A 26,968-nucleotide genomic window follows, 5' to 3' on the forward strand; every position below is an offset into this window, starting at 1 on the left:
CCTTTGTAATGCTTACAGTGATGTACATTGCTTATATTTTGATTATTTAATAACCACAATCCAGCAATCAATCCAATCAGCTAATATTCTTTTGTTTATCATGATGGCGGAACGACCTGTCCCATTAATATAGGTCTCTGATAATAATAATTAAAAAAAAAAAAATGAATACACAAATCAAACATTTATTGCATTTTAACCAATGGAACTGAATGGTTTCCTGTGTAATATAATATATTTCAAGGGTATGACAGAATATTCTGTCATACTCGTGAAATGTATGTTAATTATATCATTGATGTACAAACGGGAAACCATTCAATTTTCTGTTGTTTTTTCCCCATTTTTTTTATACACCAACAATACATCAGACAACTAAACAATCCAAAAACGAAAAAGATTAAACAATGCATAAATAAAAAAACAACTTTTTTCGTCTTTCATTTTCTTTCTTGTCGGCTTCTTGTCGGTAAATATAGTTGCTTGTCGGATCTTGTCGGTCTTGTGGGTAGTTAGTGTAACCCGTTACGGCCAAGGAAGATAACTCGCGTTTTGCTGTTGTCTCCTGCACTTTACGTTTATGTAGGCCTGCTGTTTAGATGTACGTATAATAGGAGAGTGCATTAGGAGATATATATTACACACAAGGTAGGACACAAGTTTATAGACAATTTAGATACAATTATCGGTTGTAATGCACACAATCCTACAGTTGGCTAACACTTGTTATCCCGAGTTTGGTCAGCTTCCTTATGTGTCGGGGCCAGAGGAAACTAACCAGACCAGGACCCGTCTGGCGGTTTGGATATTTACCGAAACGGACTTGGAATTACCGAAACGGAGGGAAATGGGGCTTAAATTAGCATTCTTTTCAGAGAACGGACCCGAATATATGTTCTACAATGCCCAACTGTATCATATATAAAATGTTGGGGGCTTATTTGACCGAGAAGTATTTTAACTCGATTTTTTAATCGTTCGCGATTAGCGGCCCGATTGTCGTCCGAGTTGAATTACCGAAATGGCCAATAATGGACCCGAAATCGATATTTTTTCAAGAGAATGGACCAAATATAGTATTATTTGGTGTGTATAGAGGTCAGAGGTAAAATTTGTTTTATTTCTTTTGCCTAGAAGTATTTTAAAATAATTATTAAAATACCCGATTGATGGCCCAATTTTCGATTGAGACGAACCATAGGCGTCTGAAGTTCTGACAGTAAACCGAGATATAATACCATATAAAAAATAAGAGTATCTACTATAAAAAAAGTAGTAGATATACTCTTAATTTTTATATGGTATTATATCTCAGTTTACTATCAGAACTTCAGACGCCTGTGGACGAACTACCGAAATGGAATTAAATTTACCTTAAATTATCTGTTTTTGAAGAGAAAGGACCCGAAATATTATTCTTCAGTACATAATTGAATAATGTATGAAATATGATGGGTGTATGTGACCTAGAAGTGTTTGAATTTATTTTTTTAAAACCTCGCGATTTCACATTCAGATTGTAAACAGAGTCGCTCGCATAGGGCGTGAGTAAAAGAAAGAGCCGGGAAACGGAAATCCGGATTATCTGAACACATGCAAAAATACTTATAAATAGTTATAATCAATATAAGGATTTCTTGTTATTTATAGTTTTTTAACTATAGAAATACTGTGTTTGATTCTTTATGTAAAATTGTTGTGGAACTTTATTTTTTAAAACAATTCATTTTAACAATTTGTAAAAATAGTGATTTTTTTTCTCACCAGTCCATATTTAAACTCCAAACTTGAAGTAATTAATGAATTTAATTGAAGTCAAGGCAATGAATCAATATTTTTCATAATCAATTTTTTGATAAACTGCAAAAAAAGTGTCCAGATGACATTTTGTGCCATGCTGTCCCAAAATTTCCATTATAGTTCTAAAATCAAAAATTAATATATATGGATTGAATAGATTTTTTTAATTTTCATTGCGGCTATGAATACCAGTAGCTAGCTACATATCCTGTATATAATAAATATGATAGCCTGTCAATATCCACAAAGCGAGTGTAGTCTACAGTAATCCCAATCATGTCAGTGGATAGTGGTACATATGCATATTACTGTAATATGAACAGATCTTTTTTCATATAACTTTAGAATGAATGATATCAAATTTAGATTTTGTCTCAAAAACAATAAGTGGATTATTGGAATTAAATTCTAAATGAAATCAACATGTCAGTGTAACTTCAGCAAAAATTCATTGGAAACTTAATTAGCTGAAATTTCATGACAGACCAATTTTCACATCACCTGATTGTTTATTTAAATCCAATTCTGAATGAGTTCTTATTTCCATTCAATAGGTTACATGTACTTCTTGTAACACACTCTGTATTATCTTGTGTCATAAGATCCGGATTGTTGTATTTTATTACCATACCAAATTAAATATGCTTCCATAGTCAAACTAAGATCAGTTACACTTTTCAGATTAATAAGTAAGCAAAAACTAGAAACAATTACTCTCAGAGTACATGTATTATTAGCTCACCTGGTCCGAAGTACCAAGGTGAGCTTATGCCATACCGTGGCGTCTGTCGTCCGTCCGTCCGTCGTCCGTCCGTCCGTCCGTCCGTCCGTCAACAATTGACTTCTTCTTCATGTAACCGTTGGTGAGGAATTCAAGGAAACACCAGGTTCAGTATATTGGTTCTTTATTATGCATAAAGACCTACAAAACATATAACATGGACGTAGTACATTGACCGGAACAATTACAATATATTTAAGCGACAATAGTACACAACGCGACCACGGTTACAATTATGCAATAGAAATTTACATTTATATAAAATATACATGAAGACAGACTTACCAGGGCTAGCTACAATGTTGTCTGCTCTGTCCAATGGCATGATGGAGAATGAACAGGGAGCGGGGAACAGGAATGATATGTGCAGGGAATAGGACGAAAAGTCCGTGCAACACTCTCATCCAATCGAACCTCTCTCATACGATGACGTTTGAGAAGAGTCCTTGCACGCACGGGACATACATGTAGTTGACACATGCATGTCCCGAGCGCCCAAGGGCTACATACTCCCCCTCCCTGATGAAATGACTCCTGGCATTACATAAATACCTGCTTAACATATATTAAATTGGTTAACAGGTAAACAGATAAATTATTGCACTAGTAACAATAACATATTGTCCTAATACTCACCCTGATACTGTATTGACCACAGGGATACATAACTAGGAAAACATGACCAGAAGTTTCATGGGTACACTACACAGGATATCCGCAAGTTAACCTTCCCAGGTAAAACTATATCCTATGTTAAGTTAATAACGTGTGTAGTAATGGTGTATGGTATATACGCCTATATATATGACCCAATATATTCTTCCTCTCCTGCAGTATCTATACATACGTAGGTATAATACTATACTCACAATAATGGCACCACTTACATGTTACCATAACTGCTGGACAAGATCCTGGAGGTCGGCAGACAGCAAACAAAAATAAGCTGGTTTAACCAATTTTTACACTTTTTCAAGTATTGGTCTCCCTATTGATCAAATGGGGAGAGCGGTTTGGACAATCCATACCAACCCCAACCATCAATCAAAGCAGAGATATATGAAAATGATATTTTAAAATTGGTTAATATACAATAATAAAAAGTTTAACAAATAACAATACTAACTTTTGTACAGCCGCCCTGACGGTTGGGCCAATCCCTACCAGCCAGTCTATAGACTGTCACAACCTAGACTGTCACAAACTTAAAAGATATTAATTATTAAAATACAAGTTATAGACTAATACAAATAACAGTGATGGTATATAATTGTTACTTGCAATCGAAAGACATGGGTTGTAGACAAGTACACTGGTTAGTTTACGACAGACATGAATGACTCTGTAGGAGGTAAACCCATTGCCCGTATAGATCAGGAGGCTTAGTTGTTCGTGTAGAACGGCGGGGCTGAACCGCTTCAGGGCTCCATTGATCTACCTGTTCTGAGCTCTCCGAGTTCACGAAAGAACCACATTCTGACAAGGGCACATCAACACTTACTTGTATATCCGACTCCGGATCTGGTGTGATGATACTGCCCTCAGGCTCAAACGTGTCTGAACCCTGTTCGATTTCTCTACTGGGCTCAGAACGGTTTTGATTAGAGTCTGATGTCAGATCCTCTCGGTTCGTTCTCCTCCTAGTGGAACGTCTTAGGTGCTTAAGGGGAAGCAACTCGGTCTCCGTATCGGAGTCTGATGAGGATGTTAGGTCAGGGCTAACTAGCTGTTTGGTTGGCCCGATCTTTCGAACAGGCACCTTAGGGGGAACTTCCAATGGAATGGAGTTAAAAGGTAGCAACATGTTACGGTGCAAGGTACGACTCTTACCTCTTGACCCTTCATATGTCACCTTATACACAGGGATATCACTGTTGGGGATATTAATCACCACACAGGGTTCCTGCTCCCACCTGTCAGCTAGTTTGTTTTTCCCTTTCAGACCTACCTTCCTGACAAGGACTCGGTCTCCGACCTCTAACTTAGAATCTCGAACCTTCCGGTCATACCGTACTTTATTCTGTTGAGCATTCTTGTTAGCCTCATTCCGAGCAGCTTTATAAGCTACATCCATCCTATTCCGGAGTTTTCCGATATAGGAGCTCGGATTAACTGCACCCTGCTGACCAGGGTCAGTTCCTAAGAAAGCGTCCACCGATAACCTGGGGTGCCACCCAAACATAAGAAAGTGTGGAGAATACCCCGTGGCATCGTTTCGGGTTGCATTATAGGCCTGGACCATTGGTGCTACATAGGATCTCCAATCCTTTTTCTGGGACTCATCTAGGGTAGCTAGCATCCCTATGAGTGTTTTATTGAATCTCTCAGCTGAACCATTTCCCATGGGATGGTATGGAGTTGTTCTAGTTTTCTTAACCCCGGCCACTTTGCAAAGCTGCTTGATAACCTCGCTTTCAAAGTTACGGCCCTGATCACTATGGAGCCTTTCTGGGAAACTATAGTACACTATGAACTTCTCATAGAGTGCTTTAGCTGTGGTGTAGGCTTTCTGGTTTTTACAGGGTATGGCTAGAGCATACCTAGTAAAGTGATCAGTGATTACTAGAACACTTTCTGACCCATCTGATGACCGTTCAAGACTCAGGAAGTCAATACAGACTAACTCCATCGGTCTCGACGTCTGTATAGGCACCAGCTCAGCTGTAGGTTTAGTTGGAGTTTTCCTTCTAATGCAGCGACCACAGGTCTCTACTTTCTTGTTTACATCTTTCTCCATCCCTGGCCAGTAAAAGCGTTGTCTTGCTAACCAAAGTGTTTTTTCTTTCCCCTGATGACCTACATCATCATGAACACCTTTAAGGGCGAGGGAATGATACTGTTTTGGCAGCACCAACTGTTTGGAATCCTGACCGTCAAGAGAAATGGTGCGAAATAGAACACCGTTCTGTAAACTCAATTTGTTCCAAGTTCTGAGTAATTTCTGGACATATGGAGTTTCTTCACTCAGCCGTTTCCCCCTGGGATGAAAACCAGTTCTCTTAAGGGCCAAAACCCTAGCAATATCTGAGTCTAACTTTTGTTGTTCTTTCCAGTCAACTGTAGCAAGTTTATCCGGCAATGCTGTACCCTCATTGGCCAAATGTGGCACAGAAATGTCAGTTATACTTTCCATTAATGGAGCTACAGTGACGGCTGACTGGCATATAGCCTTAACAACATCAGCTCCAACCTGAGATATGCGAGAGAGACCGTCCGCATCGGCGTTATTCTTCCCAGCCCGATATGACAGAGTGAAATTGTAATTGGCTAGAGCGGCAACCCACCTATGACCGGTGGCATCAAGCTTAGCTTTTCCCAACACATAAGTAAGCGGGTTATTGTCCGTCACAACTTCAAATGAATTACCATAGAGATAATCATGAAACTTATCTGTGACCGCCCACTTCAGTGCCAAAAACTCAAGCTTGTGTGCCGGGTAATTCCGCTCACTAGGCCGTAAACCACGACTTGCGTATGCAATAACCCTTTCGCCATCCTCATGTTTCTGATATAGCACAGCACCTAAACCTAGGATGCTAGCATCAGTGTGGAGGATGAATGGCTTAGAGAAATCTGCGTAAGCCAGAACTGGGGGATTCATCAGTTTTTCTTTAAGGGTATCAAAGGCGACCTGCTGGGATTCTCCCCAGACCCATTCTGCCTTTTTCTTAGGCTTTGCCTTTGATTTGACCTTTGTTTTGACCTTGGGTTTGACCTTTGACTTCTTATGTAGGTCATGACCCTGTAAAAGTAAATTCAGTGGCTGTACTATGGCAGCAAAATCTTTAATAAACCGCCTGTAGTACCCACCAAACCCTAAAAACTGACGAAGCTCCTTTACGTTCTGAGGTCGAGGCCAATTTTTGACTGCAGACACCTTTTCAGGGTCTGTAGCTATGCCCTCCTTAGACACTACGTGTCCTAAATATGCCACAGATGTCTTAAAAAACTCACACTTGGAAGGTTTTAGTTTGAGGCCATGTTGTACAAGTCTGGCGAAAACAGATTCCAACCTTGTTAGATGTTCATCAAAGGTACGAGAGAATATGAGGATATCATCGAGGAAAATAAGACATTCTCTTAGATGCATATCCCCCATGCATTTTTCCATCATTCTTTGGAACGTAGCACCAGCACAACAGAGACCAAACCCCATTCTGTTGGTCTCCCAAAAACCAAGATTACCAACAGAAAAGGCAGTTTTCTCTTTATCACGCTCGTCCATCTCGATCTGCCAGTAGCCAGACCTTAAGTCTAACTTTGAGAAGTATTCTGAACCAATCAAAGTATCTACTGTGTCATCGAAACGTGGTAGCATGTATGCATCTTTGCGGGTACGCGAATTGAGCATACGGTAATCAATACAGAATCTTAATGAACCATCCTTCTTGCGTACCAGAACAACGTTAGAAGAATAGGGACTAGTAGACTCCCTGATTACCCCCGCTTCTAGCATTTCCTTAACGTGCTGTCTGACCTCCTCGTACATACCAGGTGGTATCTTACGATACGGCTGTTTGAAAGGCCGTTCATCTAAAAGCTCAATTTTGTGCTTTACGAGGTCAGTACAACCAATATCAAAAGCATTGGTTGAAAATGCATGTTTCCAATTCCCAAGTACCTGATGTGCCCTTTCTAGCTGCTCTGCACTAAGGTTCTCTGTATTTAACTGAATACCAAGCTCCTCCGGCACTGATTTTGTAGACTCAGCAGGTGACAGATTAGATGCTAAATTATCTACAACCTGTACCTGATTAGCAGAACAAATCAATGATTTTGGTTGGATAATGATAGGCTTAGCCGTAACATTACAAATTTTTACTGGGATCTTGGTACTCGACATTTGATGTTTAAGTTTGAGAACTCGTGGGCACACAGTATATTTAAGGTTGGAAATGTCAAGGTTGGTTTCAGTGACTATGTTGTCTACTCCCGGATCTAAATCCCTTACCATACCGTTTACCACCGTAGACTCGTATGGGGCTACCCTTAGAGGTTTCTTGTTAAGGGACCTAACACCATATGAACATGAAATACTGTCTACGGCGGTTTTCCATTCAGTAGGGATTGTAAAGAAATCACCTGCTACAGAATCTTTAATAACCCTAATAACATTAGTACCTAACAATACAGGGCACTGCATGTTGTAATCAGTATCGGGTACTACCAAAGCCAAAATGTTAAATTTTGCATTCCGCATAAACGGTATCTGGACCTCGCACTCAATATACCCTAAATAATTCAGGGCAGAACCATTTGCAACAGTAATATCTAGACCTAGGGTACTTAAATCTCTAAGTTCAGGCTTAATCTTCAAACTGTTATAGAAGGTTTGTGATATTGTGGACACTTGGGAACCACTATCAATCAGACATTTGATCTTCTTACCTTCTAAAACTACAGAACCCGTATTGGATACACCTAACAGTCTATCCAATATCTCTGTTTGGCCATTTATGCTACATTCAGCCTCTGATTGGCCTACAGCAGAGACTGTAACTAGTTTGGGTTCTTCTTCTCACCTGACTTTTGACCAGAATTCTTAAAAAACTTTTTTTTCCGACCTTGACCCTGACCTTGACCTTGACCTTGATTAGGACCTTGACCTGACTTTTGACTGTTATGCGGTCTATGGCTATCAAGTTTTTTTAGGATCTCATCAAATTTGGTATCCATTTTATCCTCAAGAAGTTTCAATTTCTTTTCAAACTCTTTGGATAAATCAGCTGTACTTGTCTGCTGTTGATCGACCTCTACAGAGACAGCATGACTTTGACCTTTTCTCTTATCTTTATGCTGTGAAGTACTATTATCCGAACTACCAGCATTTGAAACCAAATTTAGTTCTTTTTCTACAGTCCTAATCTCTCTTAAGAGCTCCTCATAGCTGGTAACTATGTCATACTTATGACGCGTTTGGCTCTTAAGTTTATCTGAGTGCAGTGAGGTCCAGAACTTATGCCTCAGTAAGTCATTTTTTGCAGCCTTGTGTAATGACCCGTTATCTATAGCAGTCTGTAGTAGACTTTCAAGTCTGCACCCAAAGTTGGTGACCGACTCGTCTGGCTTTTGCTTAGAATTAAAAAACTCTTGCATGATCATGCCATGCGTCGACACATCACCGAACAGTGCATCTAATCTGGCTAAAATTTCCCTAGGAGAAGCCTTATCCCCCATGGTCACCAATACTCGGTGGGCTACACCTCTGAGTGACCGCCTTAGGGCTTGAACTAAGGAACTGGATGTAACCTCAGAATCGCTCATTAAGCAGCGAATCTCGTACCTCCAGTCCATATATAAAACATCCCCCTTCATGGGAGGATCCTCCCCTGAGAAAGAGGGTAATTTGGGTACCTGATGAGGACGAGTATAAAAACTAGCCTCATTGAAGGTGTGGTCACCAGGAGCAAGGGAACTTGTCCTTGACCTGGACTGTTTTATAGGTAGGTGTGGATTCACGCCGTCAGGTTTATCTGCAACAGGGACGACCACATAGTTGCCCATCCTCTGAAGCAGTACTATCATCTGCTCCTCTGAGAGATTAATCTCAGCAGACTCTTCAAACTTCACATGCTCACCACCCTTAGCCCTTACAGCTTGATCATCTTTCAAAGGTGGAGGTAAGTTCAATCCCTTGTCTGGCAAATCTGGCTTTTCTGCCATTGTTTACAATAAATGGGAAAATATATAATTAATGTTATAACTACTAAAGCTCACTGGCAATCCTCAAAGATCTTTAAGGTTAGACGCTTCATCCAATACCTAGCCAAAAGCTCGGTTGGATGGACACCGTCCTTGAACAATTCAAAGGCGACGGAACGCTTGCGCCCACGGCATGTATACCTAATGACGTCAAGGTGAAATCTTATAGAAGTGACGCCAACAGCCGCATTAACCTGATTAAGGTAAGTATTTAAAATACCTATCCGTCCCTCCAAAATCTTGTCCTGTCCTACGAACTGGTTTGGATCAGGATGACCCCTGGATTTATTCCATTGCACTATACTATATGGTGGAATTTCGAAAAAAATCAAGGTAACTTGGGGATACAAACTTGCCAAGTTCCTGACCAGGTCTACATTTGTCTGTACATACTTAGTACATTCCTCATCAGATGAGTGTGACAAACATATGAAGTTTCCTGATTTTGTGGTCAAATCACAGGTACCCAACCAGATATACAACACGACCTGTGCATGTTTACGTACCAAATTTGGCAGTTTCTGTCTCAGACAGTAATGCGCAAAGCTGAATTTACCTCCAGCTTGACACCAGAATTCTAGGTCATGCCCTAAATTCTTTATATATTGACGATACCTACTTAAGTAGAACCCGCTGATCAGAATTTGATCAAATTTGGTCAGAAGCATCCCTACGGGTAGGAGACTCAAAATTGTACAAATGATGGGGCTGGCCCCACAGGGGCCTGAGGGGCGGGGCCAAAAGTGGTCAATTTTACTATATTGATATAAACGACTTCTTCTCTGAAACCGAGCAATGGATATCGCTCATATTTGCCTGGTAGCATCACTATTGGGTGAGGATTCAAAATTGTACAAATGATGGGGCTGGCCCCCCAGGGGCCTGAGGGGCGGGGACAAATGTGGTCAATTTGGCTATATTGATATAAACAACTTCTTCTCTGAAACCCAGCAATGCCTGTCACTCATATTTGCCTGGTAGCATCACTATGGGGTGGGGATTCAAAATTGTACAAATGATGGGACTGACCCCCCAGGGGCCTGAAGGGCGGGGCCAAATGTGGTCAATCGGGCTATATTCATATAATTGACCTCTTCTCTGGAACCAAACAATGGATATCTCTCATATTTTACTGGTAGCATCACCTTGGGGTAGGAATTTGAAATTGTAAAAATGGTGGGGCTGACCCCCAAGGCGCCTAAGAGGCGTGGCCAAAATTGGTCAATTTGTTTAAACAACTTCTTCTCTGAAACTAAGCAATGGATATTACTCACATTTGTATGGCAGCATGGTTATGGGGTGGGGATTCAAAATTGTACAAATGTTGGGGTTGACCCAGGCCGCCAGGGGGCTGAGGGGTGGGGCCAAAAGGGGTCAATTTGGCTAAATTGATTTAAACAAATTATTCTCTGAAAGTTAGCAATGGTTTGACTGGTAGCATCCTGTAGGGGTAGAGATTCAAAATTGTATAAAGGAAGGAGCTGACCCCCCCAGGGGGCAGAGGGCAGGGTTAAAAGGGGTCAATAAGTCCAAACAAGATCTTCTCAGAAACTAAACAATGGATATCACTCACATTTGTTTGGTAGCAACCCTATGGGGTCACGCCAAACGTCCATTTCATTTCATGGATTAATGCACTTTTTGGCATTTTTAGTATTAAAATAAAACCAATGTACATGTACCCATATAAAATGCTTATGATATATATTGACATAGCAATACCAGCGACAAATATACTGAAGCATCATCCTTATTTCATATATCATGAAACCAGGTGAGCGATACAGGCCCTCTGGGCCTCTTGTTAAATCACATGGTCCTCCTATGCTGATAATGCAGCTGGCATCTGGCCTCATGTAGGGCGCCATTATAGATGGTAAGGGGTCAGCTTGGAGAGGCAATAGCTTTAGGACATTTGTTATTTCTTAACTCATATTTATATCTATAATTAATCAAATAAAAAATAAAAAGGGGCTTAAGAAAGCAGGGTCCACACTCCCAAGTCCTGGGTACACAAATGTGTAGCAAATGCATTCCATATGTTATTAATTTGTCAACATATACCTATACAATTAAAATTATATCACATATATATTTTTTTAAGTTATTGATAGGGGTCCCAAATGGGGGAACTGGCAGCTGACTAGCTTGGCTGCTAGCAGCATTATACAGTACTCAGTTCTGTAGAACATTTCTTTGTTTAAGATAACTAGGCTTTTGGATTTTCTACTATCTGATACCAGTTGGTTTTGATGAGAAAACCTGTTACCTTAATCTCTGCATGAAACCATAGTATTGCTGGTTTAGGGTCACACAGGAAATCAATGAAATTAATTAGATAAAGGGCAGCAGAGGTCTGGGAATCGAATGGAGCCCTATCTCCAGAGCTGCCCAGTTACCCAGTGTCTAGCTTTAAATCACTGATAACTAGCTGTTGACAAATGTGTTTTAGGTATTAAGTGAACCTTGTGTAAATATGGTAAATATCAGAAAACTTCTGATAATTTAAACCAAATTTGGAGAGAGTCTAAAGGTTTCTAATTCATTAGTCATATACATATATATCATGTAGTGATACTGTGTAAGTGGAAAGCATGTCACATTGATACTATTTAATGTCTTTACATTGCTCTATGTTGTGACTTGTGCAAATGAAAAGTAGGAATGAAGATAGGACAACATCAACTGACATCTAGGATGATAATTGCATGCTGATAGCAAATATTGCAAAATTAAGTTGCTGTGACCTACTTTTTCAATAATTACAATAGGGCAATAGAAATGGACATCTAGGATGAGAAAGGCATGCTGATAACAAATATTGCAAAATTAGGTCACTGTGACCTAATTTTTCAGTAATTATGATAGGGCAATAGAAATGGACATCTAGGATGAGAAAGGCATGCTGATAGCAAATATTGCAAAATTAGGTCACTGTGACCTACTTTTTCAATAATTACATTAGGGCAATATAAATTGACATCTAGGATGAGAAAGGCATGCTGATAGCAAATATTGCAAAATTAGGTCACTGTGACCTAATTTTTCAGTAATTATGATAGGGTAATAGAAATGGACATCTAAGATGAGAAAGGAATGCCGATAGCAAATATTGCAAAATTAGGTCACTGTGACCTACTTTTTCAGTAATTACATTAGAGCAATAGAAATGGACACTTAGGATGAGAGAGGCATGTCGATAACAAATGTTGAGCAAAATTAGGTCAATGTGACCTACTTTTTCAATAATTACATTAGGGCAATAGAAATGGACATCTAGTCAATATTTGTAATATTCTTTCCTAAACTGTTATTGTACATAATTCCCAATGATTCGGTATCTTTTAAAATGCATGTACTGTACACATTTCTCAATGCTTAAGTAAATTTATAAAGCATAGTAAATATGTGTCTATATCTTGGTGCCTAAATCACTAGGCTGTATTGCTGATATTGTGTGTGGACCTTGTATTCATTTGCAAATTATTTTTGTCTAGATTGCCTCAATAAGTAGACAATATTATGTAATGTCATCTCCAGAATCACATTCTCCAGAAATTTAAACCCTACATTCTTTGAGATAGAGCCTTAGTAATATACTGCCCACCAGCTATGCGGCCATCAGCCTCTAGTTGGTTCGTAGGGGGATGTAAAAAATGATATGGGACTATAATTACAGCAGGTGAGCGTTTAGGCCTATAGGCCTCTTGTTATTGATTTTGATCTGTGCATGTCTTTTACTGTTTCAGTCGGTTTTAATAGCTCAATACATCAGTAGAACTAATGTTGATTTGATCGGCGCAGCAGTAAAAGCTGTGGGTATTTCTGATTTTTTTTTGGCGATTTGATGCCGTAAATCGTGAGTTCTAGGCCCAGTCATGATCAGGGCATGAGTCAAAAAGTTGTCTTCCTTCATGTGTTACTATGTTATATATAGAGAATACATGGTCAGTGTCTTAAAATAAAAGCTTTATTTTGGCGTGGGTAAAGAAAGACAAAAGTGGCGAGCCACTTTTGTCTTTCTGTCCCTAGTAAAAAAACAGCTTATATTTTAAGACACTGACCGTGTATTCTATTTATCCTGCAACAGCTGTCATCAAAAATAATCATTTTGAAGTGAAACAGTATCAATAATAATCCAAATATGTTCGCCTTTTAAACGTTGTTTCACTTGGAAGTATACATAGTTTAATTGAATCGACACACATGCTTAGATTCCAAAATACAGCTGTTTTATGTCGCTGTCGTATACAGAAAAATATATATGGTGTGTGTATCCCGATAATGCGGTTGTAGTTGCAGGATAAATATTTATTGGCACGATGTATCATATACACTATGTGTTGGTGATCCGAAGGTATAAATTTAAATTTCCTGTCGTAGTTGTATCGAGAGAAATATATATATATACAGTATTAATATTTTTGGAGATATAGCGTAGAAATTTTATCTACTGGTCATTTCAGATTGAACAGACTGAGTTAATGAGATGGAGGACGACAACAAAGCAGATATAGGAAAAGATCTGAGGTGGATCTAGTGAAGAGGACATAGGAAAAGATCTGAGGTGTATCTAGTGAAGAGGATATAGGAAAAGATCTGAGGAGTAACGAGTGAAGAGGACATAGGAAAAGATCTGAGGTGTATCTAGTGAAGAGGACATAGGAAAAGATCTGAGGTGTATCTAGTGAAGAGGATATAGGAAAAGATCTGAGGTGTATCTAGTGAAGAGGATATAGGAAAAGATCTGAGGAGTAACGAGTGAAGAGGACAGGAAAAGATAGTAAAGAGAATGTATAAGAAAAGATTTCAGGAGTACTTTAGGTAGTGAACAGGCCATTTTTCCAAACAATAGAAATATATGCTGCTAATGTGATCATGAGAACAAGAAAATCATCAGTCATTTCTGGTACTACTAGACCAATACAAAGACAGCAATGGAATTCTTACGAGATCACACATTTGCGTCGGTAAGTACTGGATAAAAAAATCAGTTGCATGTGTAAAGGTAAGGTAACTTACAAGTGCTAATTTCTGTTGATAGCTCGTTGGATAAAAATGGTCCTCACCCATTGAATACTGTTTTAGACTCTATCAGATTTTCAAAATCTCAAATGACCTATTCTAATCACATTTTTTGTGTGTTATCTGTCATGGGTCTGACCATTAGTAAACAATTTACATTTTTGACTTCTTCCCCAGAATCCCCTGAACAGATTTCATGACTTCACAAAAACCTTTTATGGTAAAACGTCAATCAAAAGTGTGATTTGTATGGTCCCTCACCCCCAGGGGACTTAGGGGGTAGGGGCAAAAAGAGTCAAATTGACTGATATTTAAGAAAGTTTCTTCTCAAGATCCAAATAAGGTAGAATCAAATGCCGTTCATAAATGGAAGGTTCTTAAGTGATTTACCAAAACTGTAACTTTCATGACCCTTACACTGTATTTCATTTAAATAACTTTTTTGGCTATTAAGTATGGGATGACGGTTTGATGGTAGACGCAGTTCAAGTGGTATACATACCAGGCACATTTATTAGTAAATTGAATCAACTACTTTAAAAACGTAGGAGCGAAGGTATACTGAGACAGTAACTTGATAAGCCTTGATAATTGGTTAATTAACCAAGGTTCAGTTGTGTTTGGTCAAGTGTCCCTCATGTGGTCAATCCCTGATAACTCTAGGGTTAATTAACCAAGGTTTAGTTGTGTTTGGTCAAGTATCACCAATAGACATGCTCTGATAACTCTAGGGTTAATTAACCACGGTTCAGTTGTGTTTGGTCAAGTGTTACTCCAGTGATCATGCCCAATAACTTGAGGCTTAAATAACCAAGGTTCATGATCAGTTGTTTGCTCTTCTCAGAACCAACAGGCTCATACATAGCCCTTAGTGTTGCAACGGTAATCCATTGGACAATATATATATAACGTGGTATGAACAGCATGGTTTGTTCACAGTACTTTTCTCTCACATTTTTGCCCCCAGTTTTCAAGATCATGATTTTTCTGGTTTTTCTGCATCATTTTTGTCACCCGAAACATGGCAGCGAAAGTGCTTTTCATCGAGTGAATTTTAAGAATTGAAAGAGCCGCCTGCTTCACTTAAACCACTATTTAGAAAAATAGGGTTCCATATATATGAAGCTGAAAAAAATAGTGTTAATTTTTTTTTTATTGATTTTTGAAAAATAAATGTACCATGATACGTATGATATCATGAGACAAGTATCGCGATAGGTATGATATCGTATACTGAAGGAAGCGTATGATATCGTATACTGAAGGAAGCGTATGCTATCGTATACTGAAGGAAGTGTATGATATCGTATATTGAAGGAAGCGTATGATATCGTATACTGAAGGAAGTGTATGATATCGCATATTGAAGGAAGCGTATGATATCGTATACTGAAGGAAGCGTATGATATCGTATTTTGAAGGAAGTGTATAATATCGTATACTGAAGGAAGCGTATGATATCGTATATTGAAGGAAGCGTATGATATCGTATACTGAAGGAAGCGTATGATATCGTATACTGAAGGAAGCGTATGATATCGTATACTGAAGGAAGCGTATCGTTGCAGCACTAATATACCTGACATTGGACAAGCAGCATGTTGGGATGAAGGGTTTGTTCAAATGAATGACCTTTTACGTATACTTTATTCAAGGTCTCGGGGATCAAATTTTCTAAAACAATTTGAATAACCGGATATACCTATCCTCATAACAAAATGGCCAAAGGAACTGATGTTGGGCCTGTATAATGCTGGGATGTAAGGCTATGAAGTTTTTTGAAATGAGTGACCTTAACCTATTTTCAAATGTCTTCATCTCAATAGCTAACAAAGAGGCCGAGAGACTTATTGTTGGTGATGTTATCTGCTGGGATAAAGGGCTACCTAATTTGTGTAAATTTATGAATAATCTAGTCTTATATTCAGGGTCACAGTGTAAAACAATAAAACAAGTTCTTCTGAAAATTTAAGAGGCTGAGAATGATGACATTGGCCAGTGATATGCTTGGACGAATGGCTGCTGCCCGTCTAGGGCATTGAAATTCAAATGAATGACCTATGTTCTTTATATTAAGGTCTTTAATATTTTTTTTCAAGTTATTGAAATCGAAGATGTTTCAGCTTTAACTCACTTCTCAGATTAATGCGAGATGAGCCATACAGGTCCATGGGGCCTCTTTTTATGGGAGGCGTGCCTCACATTATAGCATCAGCTATAGGATTTCATTGCGGAACCAATCGTTTGGTACCTCAAGCGGCTATCTCCGTAATCACGGGAGACAACTCGTACATACCGACACAATACACAACCAATTTATCTCGATAGTAGATCTATATTTTGAATGTTGTAATTGTTTAATATAATTCTCATAAAATCCCCCAAAAGAAATATATTTCATTTTACATCGATTTTGAATGCCACCAGAGCCTATTAATTATAACAAAAACATTATATCTACAGTACACATAAGCTTAGTAGGCACACAAGTACTCTGGTCAGTTAGTAGGCCAGCTAGTACGCAGGTTACAGACGGTCGAATATTTTACGCGTATCTGATTGTAAGTGAAAACCAACGACCTGCATGAATAAGAAAATAAATAGATAAAGATGGATTTATATTGAAGAGATAATATTTCAACCGCCACATAATGTGTTTATATTTTTATAGGGACGTTTACGCCTGTCATGTTACAATCACCTACGAGATGTGACGTCAAAACCTCTCGCTTTCATTATATTACCATTCACAGTTTTTTTTTTTTTTTTTTTTTTTTGCAGTTTCTTTTGGTTCATATATGATGTAGTTAAACTATATATGCATTCATGAAAAATTTCAAGACTTCAAATAAAGTGCTATTACACGAAAAATGTATATATTTGAGACGTCTGGTGGTAGCCTGTTATCAAAAAATCATCGCAGAGTTCCAAGTACGAGAAGGGTTAGCAACTGGTATACTCGGTACAAGAACCGTACCGATATTCGTTTCACAAACTATCGGTATTTGCAAGAATAAAAACATTAAAATCTGACGTAAAAAACTCGACAAAATAGTTATTTTGTTCAGTTGTTTCAATCACTTACTAAAATGATGTCGCAACTTTACCGCTATTTTCTACGTAAACATCTATCCTAGTCTAGCTTTACTTGTAGAGTTTCGTATCCATATGTCTCATTTTTGTTGTGTGTGTTGTAAAGTCGAAATCAGAAATCAGTAACTTACACAAGATTTAATTGTCTCTTTGGATGTCATATTTTTGTATCAAAATATGTAATTAAATCAACGATCACGTGATCCGTCTGTTCACGTCTGATCACATGATCAATCGGTCAAAATGGGAGCGCCTTTTGGATACGGGCTTCATCCGAAACTCTGTAGTGTGATGTTTGTCACTAGAGTATATTTTTGGGGCCGCGGTGGCCAAGTGGTTAAGGTGTCCCGACACTTTATCACTAGCCCTCCACCTCTGGGTTGCGAGTTCGAAACCTACGTGGGGCAGTTGCCAGGTACTGACCGTAGGCCGGTGGTTTTTCTCCGGGTACTCCGGCTTTCCTCCACCTTCAAAACCTGGCACGTCCTTAAATGACCCTGGCTGTTAATAGGACGTTAAACAAAAACAAACAAACAATAGAGTATATTTATCAACACGAATTAAAGGCAAGTTTGTTTGTTCACATGTTTACCTTATTTTTTCTTTAATAACTTAGGACTAAACTTTGTTTACGATTAACGTTAGTGATTCAGAGCCTGATCAGACTGCATCATTAGAACGAAGTCATACCCTTCCTACACTGCTCTGAGACAGACATATTGTCGTCCAGATCTACGTTATCGCAGCTAGTATTTCATAAAAAAACATGTATCATGGGTCAGTGATAGTATGCTGAAATCCGATCGTTTATCTTATAAAGCTAACAAAACTATCGTATCTGTTAGTCGTAGTGGTCATTCCGACATTCGTGATGTTTATACAGAATTTGGAATTTTTGGAATAATATTAACTGCAGTTGGTTATAGTATTAATAATAAAGACTCATACCATAGACATCTACGTTCAGTTCTCATAACTAATTACAATTGGAATATTTTCATATCTAAATGGCATTTCATGACAATTTTTACAACTGATGATTTAACCAGCTTGTCTTAATCTTAAGCTATAAATGTAACCTTTTCAAATTATTTTATGTAATGTACACAAAGCTGTGAAACTTTTGTGTTATATTGATAAATAGCCCGAGTTTTCTCTGGCCCTGTCACCATGTCTGGCGTAGGGCCGGAGCGCGCTACTATATGAAAACGTGGAATTATATCCGACACCGTTAAGTGTCTCAAGAATTCGGTGCAAATACAATAAAATCAGATGTGACTTAACACCTACTTTACATATATGGATAAATCATATATTTATTTATCCAAGAACACCCATTTAGTCCCATCTAGGTGTTCTATTTCGTCCGTATCAATTTATATATAATGAATTTTTGAATTTAATATAATTCACACAGGTTTTGGGAAATGATAAGCTTAGTTTTCTTAATTTAAACTAAGCAAGAAGAAAAACACAATAAAGCATTAATATCTTCAATAAATATTAATATTGCTGTGAAATTGTTTATATTGCAACCCTGGTATTAATACTAGCCGCAATATACCGCTCAGCTAGAGAGATCTTCTCTTTAGCTAAATTGGTTGAGTGTAAGACTAGTAAGCTAGAGGCCCCGGCTTCGATACCTAGCGGAGGCAGTGATTTAAATATTTATCACAGGGGGCAAGGGAGGACCAACGTCACAAAAAATGATTGTTAGATAAATAATCTGATGATGGTGGGCTAATAAATGGACAAAAATGTTTGAGCCAACTCTCGAAAATGTTTTAGAACATTTGAATTTATGTCGGAAGCTAACTCCTGTAACGTATGCAGACATTCAGCATACAATGTGTCTGTCAAAAAGTATTGTTCAAAACTGTAAAACTTCTTACATTGTAGAGATAAAACACACACACATATATATATATATATATACACACACATCTATGCTGACATGTTATTATAATACAGTATGTACAGGATTAACAAAATATGATCCTTTGACAGGCGGCTCATAATACAAAAAACAATATAAATCATCATAATTATAATTGTATAGCTCTGTTTTTTCGTTGAAAGAACATTTTTTGTAATTAGTACTTCCATTGTTCATTTAAATCATACTCAAAAGTTGTAACTATGACTAGGTGCTGTCATGTATTCAACATATCAACAATTATATGTGTTCTTGTCATTTCTGTTTCATATTGAATTACATGTATACTTAAGTGCACAGATTAATTCTTAAATGTAAATACATTGTAAATGTTAAATAAAAAATTAACCTGTCATGTTAAACAATATTAATAGAACCATGTGAATAACAATACTATTCTAATACACAACAGTATAATTGACAGTTGTTTGTAGATCAGTATAATAATTAGTCTTTGATAATGCAATTCAATAGTACTAGTCTCTGTGAACTGGACAAGTGGAAGTTTGAAACTTAATTGGACAGTTAAGACCGTCATCAGGATGGTTAAAAGCATTATGTTCATCAGGACGGTTTAAACACTTAAGTATGAATGTAAACTACTAAAACAGAAATTTGTTTGAAACACTTAAGTAGAAATGTTTAACTATTTAAGTGGAAGCTTGTTTAAACAATAAGTAGCACTGTTAAACAACCTAACTAAAAGTGTTGACTTTAAACACTTAAGTGGATATGTTTAAATACTCTAGTAGAAGTTTGTTTGAAACTTCAATATGGTTAAAACCATTGTGTACATCAAGACAGTTAAACCATTACACTGTGTGTCCATCAGGATTGAAAACCATTTCATCTAATTGGCTTTAAACTCTGGAGAAGAAACGTTTAACTACTCAAAACCTCACTCTTGAATGTATATATCACCCATCATGTTGATATCAGTTTAATCATTCTTCTTGCTTTATTTCAAATATCATCTTTTCATCTGATTAACGCCTCCCTCAGTACTGTCAGTACTTTGATTAAGAATGAATACTAGTTTTAATTATATGATACCAAAGTCCTTGTTGAGGTTGTCATGGTTATGTTATTTATCTGTCTTACAGAGCTGTTACCTTCATACCCGAGGGCAACCCAGAATTCTGGGAGTTGGTACAGCAGATGGTAGGAACCAAAACCAAGGAGGAATGTTGGAAGCAGCACCAGATAGACCTGGTATCAGGGGAAAGCACTTATCCAATGGAGACAAGCATAGGAGTAACTGACCTCAGGGAGACGAGCATAGAAGTTAATGAACCAATGGAAGCAAACATAGAAGAAATTACTGACCCAAGGGAGGCAGGCATAGGAGAATTTACTGACCCAAGGGAGATACAAATAGAGGTTACTGACCCAAGGGAAGGAAGCATAGGAGAATTTACTGACCAAAAGGAGATAAACATAGAAGTTACTGACCAAAGAGAGACAAGCATAGGAGAAGTTACTGACCCAAGGGAGGCAAACATAGAAGTTACTGACCCAAGGGAGGCAAACATAGGAGAAGCTACTGGCCCAAGGGAGACACGTATAGACGTTACTGACCCAAGGGAGACAAGCATAGGAGAAGTTACTGACCCAATTGAAACAAGTATAGAAGTTACTGACCCAAGGGAGACAAGCATAGGAGAAGTTACTGACCCAAGAGAGATAAACATAGACATTACTGACCCAGGGGAGGCAAGTATAGGAGAAGCTACTGATACAACAGAGTCAAACAAAGGAGAATTCTTTGAAAATCAAGGTAGGGAAATAATCCATTACATTATATGTCTGATTGGAGTTAGAGGAGTAGGACCCAATAACGAGAATAGGGTGTATAATCGATCTGAAAAATCTAAGGACAGATTACAAATTCATACCCTAAAATGTTCAATCATGGTTACCCATTACTATTAGGTCCATGCATTGTGATAATTGTTTCTGTCTTTCTGTCCTTTTTTTCTTCCATTGATGTAGATTATCTCAGAATCCAGACACCCGAACTTTCTGATACTTCCGCGACGGTGATACACTGTAATATGCGGATGTGAGTTAAAAGTTCCTAATGTCGAGATCAGATTCAAGAGCATACGAGTCATCTTTTTAGAACTTTCATTCAGGAGAAAAGTGTGTGAGTGCCTTTTCTACAAGACAACACGTGCACAGTTCTGAAACAACACAAACAACACTAGCTAACACAATCTAAAGGGAGATGATTTGCTATAGAAAAAAATACTTGAACACTTAATTCCCTCCATAATCTAAGAAAAAAAAGTTTCATTTTGACCAGCACTTCACAAATATTTTTTAGACTGTTAAAAAATAAACAGAAAACGGTACAAAAACATTACTGCAATTTAAATTGTAATATAAATTGGTTTAATTCAATTATGGATTGTAAGTAATTTTAACTTTGTTGATATTGAATGATAATGTTGAATGATGAAATATTCAATGACTAACTTTTGGACTTTTTCACCTTGCCTGAGGGCTGTGAACTTGTACTATGATGCAGGGTCCGGCGTCTGTCAACATTTCCTTTACTAGTTCTGGATGCGTGAATGGATTTAGATGAAATTTGGTCTGATGCATTTATTGGGCAAAGAAGAACTAATTGTGATAATGTTGCTAATATCGAAACAAAGGATATGACTTCCCTTGGGCCTGAGAGGAGGGGCTCAATAGGGGAAATTGAGGTAAATAATTTAAATAGAGATAAATTTTGAAAATCACTACTAGTTCAGGACAACTTAATGGATTTTGATCAAATTTGGCCTAGATTACTATTAGGCAACTGAGATCTAATGTTACAGAAACAAATAATGAGGATGAGGGAAAGTGTGTCCAAGAGGGGAAACAATCAAAATAAAATATAATCAATTGAAGTCCTCTTTCTTCTTTCGAGAATGACAGAATTTGGTCCACCTGTAGTTTAAACAATTGTTAAGAGAAGTAGTTAAAAAATAGGAAATTATTTGAAATCTATCTTCAATTTTTTTTCAATATTTTGCCATAGTTACTGAAATATCCATGTGAGTGTATATATAGTGTATATATATATATTACTGAAACAAATACTGAGCATAGTATGGGACAAGTAGAAATTGCATTCGCCCTGGTGAATTTCTACCTCTGCTTACCTACCTAGGACAAGTGGCTTGAAACAAATTTTGCACCCCTGTAATATGAAATGTTATAAATGTCTTTGCTAGGCTCGGTGTGAAATACATGATCCTATCTTTCGTTTTAGATGCCTCACATTTGGCTACACTGGATACCAGATTTAAATCATCTGCCAAAATATCATACGAGCAATTAGAAGAAAAGAGTATCTTTGAGGACAAAACATCAAAATGTGATGTTGGCGAAAAAGAAAGGTACAATGCAGAAGAGCAGAAACGTAGTAGCCGCAATAAAAGAGATGGAGAAAATTATTACCAGTGTGATGTTTGTGGTAACGGTTTCAACATTAAGTCATTGTTCTTGAGGCATTACCTGCTGCATAAAAAGGCAAAGTTATATAATTGTGATGAGTGTGGAAAAGGTTTCACTTCCAGGTCTTGGTTGCACCGCCATGTCCGAATGCATAAAGAGAAAAGTAAGGGATGCAAGTCGAAGGATGTTACAAAGAAACCCCCTTGTGTTTATACAGAAGCAAAACCATACAAATGTGATATATGTGGTAAAGGGTTCTGTGACAAGTCTTCTGTGAGGAGACACCTTTGTGACCATAAAGAAGAGAGACTGTACAAATGTGATGTTTGTGGTAAGGAGTTCAAAGGCCAGTATGATTTGAAGACACACCTTCGTATTCATACAGGAGAAACACCGTACAAATGTGATGTTTGTGGTAAGGGGTTCAGTGACAAGTCTTCTGTGAGAAGACACCTTCCTGTCCATACAGGAGAAAACCCGTACAAATGTGATGTTTGTAATAAAGAGTTCAGTAGGGTGTCTCATATGAGGAGACACATTCGTGTCCATACAGGAGAAAAACCGTACAAATGTGATGTTTGTGGTAAAGGGTTCTGTGAAGTGTCATCTTTGAAGAGACACATTCTTGACCATAAAGATGAGAGACTGTACAAATGTGATGTTTGTGGTAAGGGGTTCAACGGCCAGTATGGTTTGAAGATACACGTTCGTATTCATACAGGAGAAAGACTATACAAATGTGACATTTGTGGTAAGAGGTTCAGTGACAAGTCTAATATGAGAAGACACATTCCTGTCCATACAGGAGAAAAATCGTACAAATGTGATGTTTGTGGTAAGGGGTTCAGTAGGATGTCTCATATGAGGAGACACATTCGTGTCCATACAGAAGAAAAACCGTACAAATGTGATGTTTGTAGTAAAGGGTTCAGTAACATGTTTAATGTGAGGAGACACCTTCGTGTCCATACAGGAGAAAAACCGTATAAATGTGATGTTTGTAATAAAGAGTTCAATAGGGAGTCTCATCTGAGGAGACACGTTCGTGTCCATACAGGAGAAAAACCGTATAAATGTGATGTTTGTAATAAAGAGTTCAGTAGGGTGTCTCATCTGAGGAGACACGTTCGTGTCCATACAGCGGAAAAACCATACAAATGTGACATTTGTGGTAAGAGGTTCAGTGATAAGTCTTCAGTAAAGAGACACCTTTCTGTTCATACAGGAGAAAAACCGAACAAATGTGATGTTTGTCATAAAGGTTTCAGTAGGGTGTCTCATCTGAGGAGACACGTTCGTGTCCATACAGAAGAAAAACCGTAAAAATGTGATGTTTATGGTAAGGGGTTCATTGAGAAGTCTCAAGCAAAGAGACACCTTCGTGTCCATACAGGAGAAAACATTACAAATGTGATGTTTGTGGTAAGAGGTTCAGTAACATGTCTCATTTGAGGAGACACCTTCGTGTCCATACAGGAGAAAACCCGTACAAACGTAATATTTCTGATAAAAGGTTCAGTGACAAGTCTTAATGTGAGGAGACTGCACCTTCGTCTTCATACAGATGAAAAAAATGTGATGTTTGTTATTAGTGGCTCAGTGCGAAGAGACATAGAAGAGAAAATCCTTACACATGTAATTATTGTGATAAGGTGTTCAGTAAGTAGTCTAATTTAAATTAAGGCACACTTTCGTGTGAAGGCAAACATTCATCCACAACACTAACCTAAATGTCATCCCCATTATAGTGTTCTACAATACATGATTGGCTCGCTACCCTAGATGTCATCCCCTTTACGGAGAAAAAATTACAGTACCTACAACATGTCAGGAAAGCGGGGAGTATTAATTCCATTAATTTGCTTGTTTTTATTCTTATGTTAATAAAATGTCATAAGGACATCATTAATTGTAATTGCTGGTTTCAATGTCATTATTTGTTTATTGGGCATTACAGCATCTAGCTGATTTTTAACACAATGAAAAAAATAATGGCCAGTAATAATTTGGCCTGATCACTTCTATGGTTATTATTTTATCTGTTTGAATAGAGATTACACAATGAAAGATCGTTGTATGGGTATTTTTTGTTTCACTCGAGTTAGTAATTTTCTAAAAGATACAAAAAGCACGAGCTTCAGCTTGTGTGTTTTGTAAGTGTGTAAACGTGTCGACGTGTTTTCTTTTTACAATATCATTTGGGTTTAATGATATGACCTAAAGTGAACTACCACTGATTGATATGAAAAACTGACAATTTCGTAATTTCCTTGACATTGTGAAGCGGCCTGCAAGCGTTAGCCAATCAAAACCATTAGTCTACGTGATTTAAAGGAAATAGTCCCGGTCAAAGGTCACCGTGTCAACCAATGAAATGCATTTAAAGATTGTTCCTCGTTTGGTATTAACTGAATGTTATTTAACAGTTGTATTATTTCTTGTCTTTGGAGTTGAATAACACCCACGTCCTGTGTTCGAATGAGAATTATAGCATGAGTGTTTGTGCGTACATGTAATAGAATCAACGCCGAAATGTACAGGGGGAAAAGGCGTATCCTATACAAATGCCGTATGTCTTTGCTGTAGTTAGTGATACTTCGGGTCGAATTAAAAAATTTCGAAGAATTTTTGTCTCTCTTGAGAGTAAAGCTGTTATATTAATGTAAAGATTATAACTTTTTCTACTTAGGAAAAATACACATTTAACATGAATTTCAATGTTGACGACCCAAACTTTATTCAAACGAAGGAATGCCCCTTTAATGACCAGTACTGTTTGGACCTAATCACATCCATTGTCATTATGTTTTGTCTGTTTAATTGGAGTTACAGTATCAGGTTGATATTTTATGAAATGGAAATAGAAATTGCCATTAATTATTGGGCCAAATTATTGCCATATTCATCATAAGTTTAGTTTAATAATAATACAATATGTGACTTCAAAGCAATTGTAACAAACTGAAATATGTAGTTCCCCTTCGAAAAATTGTCATGCCCATTAATATCAAATCTATTGTTCATAAAAGTAAGGCTTTTTTTTGCTAAAATTGTATTGCAATATATTGCGATATTTTACAAAATATACATAATGAAATTTATTTTAGGAACTATAAGCGTAAGAACAATGATATCTGACTGTTTGATAGTTGATTTGTTTACAATTTTAATTGTTCTTCTGAATAAAGTTGACATGAATATGTATTTAACGTGTCTTTTTTTTTTCAAAACCAGATCAAATAGTATAGATATCTTCTGTGCAAGTAGCTTGTTCACTTACAAAGAACCCTGTGACGATTGCATTGTATGCTTTAGACTATTATGTGATATAGCAGTGTAGTAAGTAAAATTGATTGATATATTAACTCGCCTGACCCCTGTGTTTACATGTCATATTAGTTAAAATCAATTTTTGTATTGAATAATAAAAGCTATATAAGTTCGTTTAACTACACAAAAATGTATAACTTTCTATTAATTTCAACTATTTGGAACCATTTGTTTTCAAATGGTGGGGTGACCCCCTTGGGGCCTGAGGGGCGGGACCCAAAGGGGTCTGAGGGGCGGGGCCAAAAGGGGTCAATTTGTCTTAATAGATATAGACGGTCTCCTCTCTGAAACTAAGTAATGGATATCGCTCATAGTTTGTTAGCACCATTATAGGGTGGGGATTCAAAATTGTACAAATGGTCGGACTGACCCAAACCCCTTGGGGCCGGAGGGTCAGGGCCAAAAAGGTTCAATTTGGCTAAATTGCTATCAACAATTAATTGTCTAGGAGTAAGCGATGAATATCAATTATATTTGACTGGTAGCATCCCAAAGTGTTTGGGATTCAAAAACTTATAAATGGTCCAGCTGACCCCAAGTGGCTGAGGGGTGGGATTAAAAGGGTCAATTTGGATAAAGATACACATGTATAACGACTTCTCTGAAACTTAGTTATGTACATCACTCATCCCCGGTAGCATCCTTATGGGGTAGGGATTCAAAATTATAAAAATGATGGGGCTGACCCCCTGGAGGCCTAAGGGGTGGGCCTTTCAGCAGTAACATCCCCAGGAGCGAGGCTGTTATCCAAATGTAAATAATGGGGCTGACATATCCACCCCATGGGACTTACAGTTTCTTTAAATACAATAATGTAGAATATTGATCGATTTCGTTCTTGAGCTATATTT

At 37.6% G+C, this 26,968-nt stretch overlaps 1 protein-coding gene across 1 annotated transcript; it reads left to right on the forward strand.

Annotated features, from left to right (window-relative positions):
- Window positions 1–535: 535 nt before the first annotated feature.
- Window positions 536–25,985, forward strand: LOC117315440 (zinc finger protein 2 homolog). The gene is made up of 4 exons (XM_033869628.1): window positions 536–648; window positions 13,750–14,253; window positions 20,441–21,114; window positions 22,603–25,985. Exons 2-4 carry the CDS (start codon window positions 14,162–14,164, stop codon window positions 24,108–24,110), a joined length of 2,274 nt encoding a protein of 757 aa, XP_033725519.1. The 5' UTR covers window positions 536–648; window positions 13,750–14,161; the 3' UTR covers window positions 24,111–25,985.
- The last annotated feature ends 983 nt before the right edge of the window (window positions 25,986–26,968 follow it).

This window comes from Pecten maximus, chromosome 17 (assembly GCF_902652985.1).
Source record: "Pecten maximus chromosome 17, xPecMax1.1, whole genome shotgun sequence".
Lineage (NCBI taxonomy): Eukaryota > Metazoa > Mollusca > Bivalvia > Pectinida > Pectinidae > Pecten > Pecten maximus.

Excerpts from the sequence above, each read along its gene's own strand:
- LOC117315440 (XM_033869628.1), top strand. The coding sequence starts at position 14,162 with ATGAGAACAAGAAAATCATCAGTCATTTCTGGTACTACTAGACCAATA. Across the intron at positions 14,254-20,440 it reads GAGATCACACATTTGCGTCG|AGCTGTTACCTTCATACCCG; the intron begins GTAAGTACTGGA and ends TCTGTCTTACAG. Across the intron at positions 21,115-22,602 it reads AGAATTCTTTGAAAATCAAG|ATGCCTCACATTTGGCTACA; the intron begins GTAGGGAAATAA and ends CTTTCGTTTTAG.